Here is an 11209-nt window from a genome sequence, read left to right on the forward strand (position 1 = left end):
CCATCTGCCATGACTTGTCATTTTCAGCCTCTTCAAAGGTCTCTGGTTCAATAACACAGAAATTGCATGCTGCATAGATTTCTTCTAGGCTTCTCATTCTAATTAGTGTTGATCCTGAGCTTGAGTTTGAACTCGAGCTTTGTTGCCCTCTCTGTTGAGATGTTGAACTTGCACTTGAGTTTTGTGTACTCCGAGGGGTTTGAACTGGTGAGATATAAGGAATCTGCAAGCTTTCTTCTTCAGATTCATAAATTTCACCAATTTCAGTTTGTGCAGTTCTTTGCTCAGGGACATCAACTTGCAGTGATACTTTGTCTTGTTCTTTTGCATTTGTCTCCCAATTCCACAATGATTCCTCATCAAAAATTACATCTCTTGAGAGATTGATCTTCTTGGTTCTCAAATTATACAGCCTATAACCTTTTTCATTTGTGCCATACCCAACAAAAATGCACTTATTGCTGGATTCTTGTAACTTGTGTCTGAGTTGTGATGGCACCAGTGCATAACACACATAGCCAAAAACCTTTAAGTGCTTGACTCCAGGCTTTCTTCCACTGAACACTTCGAATGGAGTTTGTTTCTCCAAAGCTTTGGTAGGACATCTGTTCAAGAGATACACAGCAGTATTCACAGCTTCTCCCCAAAATGAATAAGGTATTTTCTTCTCATGTAGCATGGATTTTGCCATCTCCAATATAGTCCTGTTCTTTCTCTCTGCAGTGCCATTTTGTTGAGGAGTGTAAGCTACTGTGAGTTGCCTTTCTAAACCCAAATCTTCACAGAAAGCTTTGAATTCCAGTGAGGTATACTCACCTCCCTTATCACTCCTTATCTTCTTGATTTGATGCCCACTTTGTAACTCCACCATTGCTTTAAACTTCCTGAATATATTGAAGACTTCTGATTTGAACCTCATAAAATATACCCAACACGTTCTTGAGTAGTCATCTATGAAAGTCAAGAAGTACTTATTCCCACTGATGGATGCATTTTTCATTGGACCACACACATCAGTGTGAATTAGTTCTAGTGGTTTCTCAGCCCTCCAAGCCTTTCCAGTTTCAAACTTGTCCCTGTGTTGTTTCCCAAATGCACAGCCTTCACAAACCTCCTTCATTTCATCCATTTGAGGCAAACCTTGCACCATATCATGTTTTTGCAGATTTTTTAGACTTTGCACATTCAAGTGCCCAAACCTTTTGTGCCATAGTCTCTCTGACTCAATTTTGCCTGCCTTCCTTGCCACTTCTTCCAAGCATTTAAGCAACAATGGAAAGCTTCTATTTTTCATTTGAACTTTCACAACCAGATTCAATAGAGTTCTATCATCATATACTTCAGCAATGGTATCTCCAAACAACAAGAAATAGCCATGTTCCATCATCTGTCCAACACTTAAAAGGTTTTCCTCCAGACCAGGTACCAACATGACTTTTTCAATGTGTCTTCTTCCCTTCTTGGTTTCTATTATGAGAGTACCTCTGCCAGTTGCTTTCACAATATCGCCATTTCCCATCTTAACCTTTCCAGTGAATGTAGTATCAATATTAGTCAATAGAGACTCATGAGCAGTCATATGATTACTGCACCCACTGTCTATATACCACACTTCACTGTCTTTTACAACATTGGCACTAAAAGCACAAAAGACATTGTTTTCTTCTTGTTCTTGTTTTGCAATGTTCACTTGCTGAGTGGTGTTTAATCTACAATCCTTCTGCAAATGGCCAAATCTATTGCATTTGTGACATTTTGGCTTTCCTTTAAACCAACATTCACCAAAATGGGCTTTATCACAGTATCTGCACAATGGTTTGGTTTTTCCACCCCCATTGTTGCTTCCACTGTTGTATTTGTTCTCTCCACTTGGTCTTCCTTCCCACTTCTTATTTTTCCCTTTCCAATCTCTCATTGGTCTGTTTTGATGCTGATTAGAGTGATTTGATGACCCTATGTTTAGTGACTGGAAGGCTTTCTCAGTTGCACCATCAGAATGCCTTTCGAGCCTTTGATCAAAAGCTCTCAAGGAAGCCATTACATCTTGAACACTGAGTGTATCAGTATCCTTAGTTTCTTCTATCACACTCACAATAGAGTCTTAAGGCTTAGTCAAACTAATTAGAAGCTTTTGCACTATTCTTTCATTAGGCAGTTCTTCTCCATAAGTTTTCATTTGAGTCACAACATCAAACAGCCTAGAAAAATAGTCTTTAAGTGGCTCATCTTCTTTCATGCATGTATATTCAAAATCACGTCTAAGAGACTGGAGTTTTACTTTCCGTACCTTCACATCTCCTATGTATTCTTGTTGCAGAGTATCCCAGGCAGCTTTGGCAGTTTCTTCATTTGCTATCCTTGGGAATATGACATCGGAGATAGCACCTTGAATGATTCCTAACGCTTTAGCATCATTCATCCTGTTCTCCTTCAATGTAGATATCTGCTTCTCTGTGAGATCCTCTTCTAGAGCATCTACCTCCATTTCTGGTAACTCATATCCATTTTGAACCATTTCCCAGAGATCATACGACTTGAAGATGGTTGTCATCCGGATCCTCCAATAGTCGTAGTTTTCTCCATCAAAGACTGGAGCTTTAAGTTCTCCTCCACCAGCTCCTTTCATCTTTAACTTATATTGACAGTTAGGGTTTCAGCTTTTACCTGAACAACCCTCGAAATAGGTTCCACAATGCCCAGATTTCAGTGATCAAGAACAAAGCTCTGATACCATGTTAGTGTTTTGGAAGGTTTATATTTTGTAGAAATGTTCTTGACAGGGTTTTTGGTTATGGAAAAACACAGAAATGTAAGAAGGGATTTCGGCTATTGCAGTCTGCCCACTTAGCAGCTCATAGCAAATATATATATATGTTGTCAGTAGGGTTGTGGTATACAAGGTCAAATCTTATCTCCATTAGAGCTAGTTGACAAAAACCACAACCACCAGATAGTACTAAGCTAATCTAAGCCCTTCACTGGAGCTTTTAATCTAAGCCTTACACTTGTAAAAAAACATTACTTAAAAAACAACTAGCCGTTACAAAAACTAGCCGTTAGCATGTAGCTGCTTCATTTCTTCGATCAAACTGGAAGTGTTTAGCATCCAACACATTTGATGATGGCTATCTTCTCACTGTTAGGGCTGGAGACACTAATGTTGAGAAGGTTCATTAGAACCTGTACGTCACATCCGCCTCTTGATCTAGCCCGTAAATCCTTGGAGAAGGCTACCGAAGACAAGGCTTAACCTGCACCCAAAATCCCAGCGAGATTTGGGCGAGAGATTTCCATCCGAGTCGAAGCTTGCAGCTATTCGAAAGGAAGCACAAATACGAGGCTTCCATTTCATTTCTCGGCCTTAAATCGAGGATGCCGATAAGACAATGCCTCGATTTATAAGTTCTATGCTCCCTCCGGTCCAGAATCGGCATGAACCTGGTTAATCAAAAGAAACAAAAAAGCATCAGCACTGGATTATCTCAAATGACTGACCTGAACAAAGAAAACTAAATCCATAAATTAACAACAGCCCTAATCATAACCAACTGATTAGCCTCTCTCGATCTCTCATATAATAATATTAATCTCTAAAACCCACCACCTAATATATAAAAACTTAAAAAAAGATGGAATCTCAAATAACCCACCAACAAAAAATACATACGCACCGATTCGATCCAGAATAAAAACCAATCTTCAGTTATATATTTGTAAAGATTCTAACCATGATCCAATGATTCAGATTCAGATACCAGAACACTAACTAAACCAACGGAAATGCATGAATCAAACCCTAAATTTAGGAAAATTACCTCTGGCGAATAACTCTGGTAAATCATAGATTCGATCGATTGTTGACATGACAGCCATCACCGGGCTCTCGTCATCATCAGGATCATCATCGTCGAAGTCGCCATCTCCCCTTTGGGCTTCGGCAGCCATGTCAGACAACTCTCCACCAAACACGCCGTAACTGCAGCTATCTATGTCGTGTTTGTTTGTTTTTCCACACATGACAAAGACAGCAGCGTCTTCTGAATTTATAGGGATAGTAGATGATTCCAGAAGGACGTTAGGGTTATAGGTGGTAGGGATTTTGATCTTATCAAGTCTCACTAGTGTGTGCGTTTCTCTCTTCTCTCTTCTTTTTATTTTTTTATTTTTTGTAATTAGTTACGTTTTTTTTTTGTTATTTTAATTCAATAGCGCTCCGATACATAAAAATACTAAGTTGCTGTTTTTTTTCCCTTCTCTATGGTACAAAAATCAATGACTTTACTAGGGATGATTTGGGTAATTCAGTAATTTACACTTGTTTCTGCTATTCTCTCTCATAAAGAGAATTCCGAAAAGTTCAATGAAACTAACTTCAAGAGAGAGAACGATAGAGATAAGGTAACTTTTGCTCACTTGCTAGCCAACTCCATTTTGAGATTATTGCTAGAGAACCACTCGGTTGCCTTCTTATTGGCTTAGCTTGTAGGTTATTTGGATATTGATTAGAGGATTGATGGATTAGTTGTTTTTCATAAACAAAACCGTAACTTACCATGCACGTACTTCCTTTATTAACTTGTTAAAATATGTGTTACGTATGCACGTACATTCTTTATTAACTTGTTAAAAAGACGCACTGATCTTCTTTGTTAACTTATGAAAAGAACGTATATATCAATTCAAGCAATCTCACCATTAATTTTCTTTTATGAACTTAGTTCAAGAATGTGCGTATTCATGCAAGTAGTCGCACCTTTTTTTTTCTTCATTTGTATCATTTAAATTGTGTATAATGTAAGTAGTGGATTCACTTTGGTCGATATGACATTTGTGATGATAGTGCTTATAGATGCATAAAATTGTTGGAGTGAATGCACCAGTCATATTAAAACATTTTAACAACAGCAAAAAACCAATTTAAAAATAAATATGACATTTATACTAAGGGGAGGATGACTTTCTGAACTAAGAACTAGTGGTTGAAGAAGAATGTCCCAATCACCAGGTTGAATGAGGGAATTGAAGACCATAAATAAACATACACTAGTCATGAATTCTTATAGTTTAGACTTCCTTTTACAAAATGTATGGAGAATCAACAAACGCTACAAATCTAAATTAGCTATGACTGATCCCTTTACAAAATGTGAGGTACGATCATATTAGTATCATATATTTTCTACATCTTGCTTTACAAAAAATATAATAACATCTAATCTACATATGTATTTCAAATCCACATGACGATCTTCCTTCGTATTCAATCATCAATCTCACTGGTGCAGAAACGCCACCACACCAGGTTGGGTATGCATGCTACCGAAGGTGATCAGTTTATGCTCCTGTATATATATAGCAAAAGAAATTCCAAGTCATGCAACAAAAATTTGAAAACGAAAAAAAGTTAAGACATTAACAATCACATAGTACATTTCTTGGTCTCAGGATGACATATCCGACTGAGATGATGATGCCTCGGTTTATATCTTCTGCGTACCCCTTCAGAATCGGCATAAACCTGGTTCAACAAAAGAGGATAAATATACATTAATTTGATCCATAACAAAATATCAGTTTTCAGTTATATTTTTGTAAAAATGTTAATTAGTTACAGATATGATCCGATGATTCAGATCCAGCGACCAAAACATCAGAAGCAACAATAAATTAATGGAAATGAATGAAACCCTAAAACGATTAAGGGATGTTAGGTTAGGAAAATCACCTCTGGCAAATAGCCCTGGTAAATCATGGATGCGATCGATTTGAGAACCATCATCAGGCTCTCTAAACCATCAGGATCATCATCTTCATTGTCACCTTGGGCTTTGGCAGCCATGGCTGATCTCCAACCCATCAGAGATATTCTCTACCCAAAGATGCCGTGTGTTGTAAGAGCTATATGGTATAACTCGTGTTTGTTTGTCCACACACTGCTTCTTCACTCAATTTATAGGGGCTGTAGATGATTCCAGAAGGACACTAGGGTTGGTAGGAATTTTGATCTTATCTTACTCCAGATATTGCTCCACTCTTTATCCGACGAGTGTGAGCGTCTTCTTTCTATTTTTCTTTTTATTTATTGTTGATTACATTATTTTTTTATGATTTCAAAACCTAAAAATACGAAGGTACAACAAAAGGAAAACTAATGAAAATGGTTTGAAAACTTTGAGTTTTAACGATAAGGACAAAATAAAGGGTAAAGTGAATAGTATCAGGATTGACTTTTTAGTGTAAAAATGTAGTTTTTCGTTAGAGTGAACAGTACCTGGAGCTTTTCGTTAAAGTTCCCTAAAACAAAACAATGTGTTTTAAAAGAAAAAAATGTGTATTTGGGTTGTTGTGTTAAATTGAAAAGAAAAAAACGACAACAAAGGGAAAAAAAAACAGGATATCCAGATCATTAATGTAAATGAAAATCTACGCATTCTTAGACATATTTACGAATCTACGTTCTTTTAGTAAATTAAAAGAAAAAGAAAAAGTTAACGGTGAGATTACGTGCATAGATATATAGATTCTTTTAGTAACCGAAAAAAAGAAACAGTTAACGGTAGTATTACGTTGACATAAATGTGTGTTCTAGCAAATTAATGAATGAACTACGTGCATGGTTAGTTATGTTTTTCTTTATTAAAACCCCATTAAAAGTCAAAACTTTTTTTTCAAATAAAAATATCAGAGATGTACATAATAACAATCATTTGGATATTGATCGATTAGAGGATTGATGGATTAGTTGTTTTTCATAAACAATTGAAAAAAAAAGGGCAACAAAGAGAAAAGAGAGTATACATATCTAGCTAGATCATTTTGCTAAATGTAAATGAAAATCTACACATTCTTGTGGAGATATTTACAGTCATCATATTATTTACTCGTCAAAATTCAAATTAGCTTGGATTGTGAAGTGTGCTTTGTTCCTATGTGCATATCTATGATGGCTAAATCTTCGTAAAAAACGATTTTTCAGGTAACTTGTGATTGGATTATTGATGAGAATAAATATGACATTTCGGATAGTCCTTATTTTTTTCTTTACGACATAAAAAAAAGAGGTTAAGCATGCGACTACGTGCATGGATATCTACATACTTGTAATAAAGAAAGAAAGAAACAAAATGTCAATGATGAAATTATGTGCATGAATATCTATGTTCTTTTAGTAACCGAAAAAAGAAACATTAACGGTGGTATTACGTGCACGAATACGTGTGTCCTTTTAGCAAGTTAATGAATGGATCATGTGCATGGTTAGTTATTGTGAAATCCCGTTTCTGGATTTCACTATTATAATCTACGTATTCGTATTATTGAGAATTTATATCATTTTTCGAGAATTTATACTAATTTATTTGAATTTAGATTTTTATTAAACTAGTTACGAAGTTTGAAGTTTGGAAATTAATTATTTAAAAATCGTAGACCCTTCAGGGTCACAATTTATATTTTTGGATAGAACTCGACTCTACAAGCGCGTATGCGAAAACCGTTTGTGAATCGGAGTTAATAAAGAAAGAAAGAAAAAGTTAATGATGAAATTATGTGCATGCATATGTATGTTATTTTAGTAACCGAAAAAGGAAACATTAACGGTGGTATTATGTGCACGAATACGTGTGTTCTTTAAGCAAGTTAATGAATGGATCACGTGCATGGTTAGTTATTGTGAAATCCCGTTTCTATATTTCACTAGTATAATCTACGTATTTGTATTATTGAGAATTTATATCATTTTTAAGAATTTATACTAATTTATTTGAATTTATATTTTTATTAAACTAATTACGAAGTTTGAAGTTTGGAAATTAATTATTTAAAAATTGTAGACATTTCGGGGTCACAATTTATATTTTTGGATAGAACTCGACTCTACAAGCGCGTATGCGAAAACCGTTTGCGAATCAGAGTTGAAACGAAGAAATTAGAAACATTTTTAGTTGTTAAAAAAAAAAAACAAAAAACAAAAAGAAAGACTGGAAGCTACCAAATGGCAGCGAGAGAGATGAAGGAAAGGAGAGGCAGGAGAGAAATGAAAACGAGGGAAAGGGAGCTACCCAATCAGAAATTAGAATAGGGAGAGAAAGGAGAGAGAGGAAGGGAAACACACAATCGAACCCCCCATTTTTGGTGTCCTATTCACCCATGACCTGACCAGCTCTCTGTGACTTTTTTGACGGGTTTTCCACCTATTTTCCAGCTTTCCTCAACCTCTCATCACCACTAAACCTCATCACAATATCACATCATCCCATTCTAGCCAAAATCGACAAGAATTGGTTACTATTTCACGAAGTTTGAACTGTGGGTGCCGCAAAAACCCTTGCCCAAGATCCACCAATTCTGAAATGATATCCTTCAATTATTAGCACCAAAACACTCTTCTAGAGTCCAGGAACAAAGCCCAAACATTTTTAGGGCGGTGGTGTTGTGGATTGGTCGAATTGAAGAACACCCAAAATCTAGGGGTTTGGCGGTTTGTGGGCAAATTCAGGAGTTTCCCAGACAAATTGGACTTGTCCACATGTATGAAAATTCATCCCCTCACTGATATCTACTTTCCTATAAAATTTAGTAATTTTTTAAAAATAGTTGAATTTTTTTAATAAGTCAGGGTGGCCAACCGCCACCCGCGACGGCGCGTGGCCAATGGGCTGACAATATCTTTCTAAATTCAATTAGATGCCCTAATTTCATATGTGATGTCTGTATGATGTGATTTGATTATTTGAAACTCGTTTCATCATGGTACATCACTTGATCATTATATGAATCGACGATCCAACCATTGGATCATAACCAAACATTATTGCGTTATAGAACGTAATATTTGAGGATATTAGGAATTGACAGATCAGGAATCTGACGTATGGATCTTCCCGAATTGGATTTGAAAGTTTATAAAACAAATTGTTGACTGCCACCTCATCCAAGTAATTGGTGGAGATTCGACTGTCGGATCGTGATGAAATTTTAGTATGTTGTTCTAGAAGCATAATTGGACCTTAGAAAGTTACGGATCTGAAATCCAATGTGCGGATCTTCCAGATTGAATTATATAGAATTATGGACATTACCATTGACTGAGAGTTGGCTTTTGGTCAACATGTCTCGAAACGTTCTAAATACTATATTTAGTTCTACGGGATACTAAATGAAGTCTAGTGGGCCTACATTGGTTAGTGAGTTATCCCAGATATTATATACATCGGTTTCTGTGTATGGAACGTCATATTGTGATATATATGTGTTTATTTATCTTCTTAATAATAATGTGAATGATAAGTATGGTAAATGTTATGACAAGGTGATCCTAGAATCCTATTAGATGTATTACGTAGAACTTTTATGCTTGTATGACAAGATAGATAGTGGTCATGAGAAGTTGATAGTGCAAGTGCTTACGTTGTAAATCATAGGGATTGAGGTAGGGGTAGATTGTGTGTTGAACTGATTGCACCAGGTAGCAGTGGTACTTGGATAATCCTGCTTGGTATATCTGCGATAAGGGACCACACATTAGACTATGCATATGGTTCTACTTGGTATATCCGCAGGGGTGTGATATCCACACACCCCATTTTACTTCTCTCACACCCTTTTAATTTTCGGTCGTCGGATCAGATGAATTAAAGAACATCAAATGACAAAAATTAACAAGGGGTATGGGAGAAGTAAAAAGAGGTGTGTGGATAGCACACCCCTATCCGCAATGAGGGACCATACACATTTTAGGGGTGATCATGCTTGATATATCCTCAATAGGTGATCACTACCTAAAGCTATAGGATACAATCCTGCTTGGTATACCCGCAATGGGGGATTGTTAGGAGTGATCATGCTTGGTATATCCGTGATGGGTGATCACTGCAAGCACGGTTATATCATGCGGTATATCTGCAATGGGGGACCCTATACATACTAGGGGTGATGATGATTAGTTGTACTTGGTACATTTCGATATGCAACTTTGATTTCTTATATTAATATTATTGTGAATATGACTTGGTGTTATAAATGTGATTTTTATAGATTTAGCCATTGACCTATGTTTATTAAACATGATTTGGCTTGTGTACTAATGATGATTGTGATATGTGATTTGACGTGCATATTTGAAATGTGGTTGATTTGCATAATTGGTATGATGTGATGAAATGTGAAGGCTAGTAGTGGACCGTTAACCCAATGCCATGGGGTTTGTTGCTTCAAGACTTGTTTCACATATCGTATCATTCCATTTATCGTTTCGTTGAGTTGTTCTAATTGTGTACCTTGTGCTTTGTTCCATTCCTTGTTTCATGTCTTGTTCTTCGAGCATTGTTATATTCCTTGGATTTCAGTTTGGTTTCGTTGAGTGATTTGGAACTAGGCTTCCGCTGGGGTTCCGTTAAGTGGTTTGGTTCCTTGCTCCATCTGGATTTCGTTGAGAGGTCCAGAATCCCCATGATCCGCGATTTCGTTGAGTGGTTCAGAATCGTATCTAGCTTGGATTTCATTGAGTAGGTTTGGTTTGATATGCATCGTACTACGTGATTTCGTTGAGAGGTTCGGAATTGTATCCACTCGGATTCCGTTGAGAGATCCAGAATCCTTTCTACTCTATGATTCCGTTGAGTGGTCTGGAACCTGATGTTGATGGATTTTGTTGAGTGGTCTGAAATCGCATCATTTGACTTGTTGGTTCCTTGGATTTGACTTCAGCTTCGAAGATGTAGGCTTTGGCTGAACTGTGTCGCTTTAGCCCTACATTTCGGTGTATTATTTGTGCTATCGATTGATGTGATTATTGGATGATGTTGGTTATAGTTGTTATTATTCTAATTAGACTCGTTGACCAAGATGACTAGAGGATATTATTATGCTTCATCGAATATTTCTCGAGATGTTGCATGCATGTTGGGTGGTATTATGTTGAGACATAGTGATTTATGTGATAATTGTTCGAGTGTAGTGAATGGTGAACTACGAACGGCTTGATCCCTATTAAAGGTACGTAGGCAGTCTAACGAAGAGGTTAGATGCAGCCATAAAGTATACGAATACATTATTATGTAGTGGGATCTTGAGTTGTGCTTTGCCCCATATCCCGGAGGCGGGGTATGTTAGCAATACATTTTTTTTGTGACGTCATGTGTCGATCCTGAACGTATGTCGGGATTAGGACGTGACAGTTATGATGAGTAAAATGTCTAAAGTAAAAGGA

The 11209-nt window shown here is 36.7% G+C and overlaps 1 protein-coding gene and 2 long non-coding RNA genes across 3 annotated transcripts; all 3 read right to left on the bottom strand.

Annotated features, from left to right (window-relative positions):
- Positions 1-2101: 2101 nt before the first annotated feature.
- Positions 2102-2626, bottom strand: LOC139197642 (uncharacterized). The gene has a single exon (XM_070825577.1). It carries the CDS (start codon positions 2624-2626, stop codon positions 2102-2104), a length of 525 nt encoding a protein of 174 aa, XP_070681678.1.
- Positions 2627-2827: 201 nt separating this feature from the next.
- LOC139197569 (uncharacterized) lies at positions 2828-4132 on the bottom strand. Its single transcript, XR_011583053.1, has 2 exons — positions 3816-4132; positions 2828-3438 (listed from the first exon to the last, which is right to left on the bottom strand). It is a non-coding gene; the product is annotated as an uncharacterized lncRNA (long non-coding RNA).
- Positions 4133-5019: 887 nt separating this feature from the next.
- Positions 5020-5924, bottom strand: LOC114825763 (uncharacterized). Its single transcript, XR_003774562.2, has 3 exons — positions 5726-5924; positions 5431-5518; positions 5020-5342 (listed from the first exon to the last, which is right to left on the bottom strand). It is a non-coding gene; the product is annotated as an uncharacterized lncRNA (long non-coding RNA).
- Between the last annotated feature and the right edge of the window lie 5285 nt (positions 5925-11209).

The sequence above is a fragment of the Malus domestica genome, chromosome 07 (genome assembly GCF_042453785.1).
Source record: "Malus domestica chromosome 07, GDT2T_hap1".
In the NCBI taxonomy this organism is placed as follows: domain Eukaryota; kingdom Viridiplantae; phylum Streptophyta; class Magnoliopsida; order Rosales; family Rosaceae; genus Malus; species Malus domestica.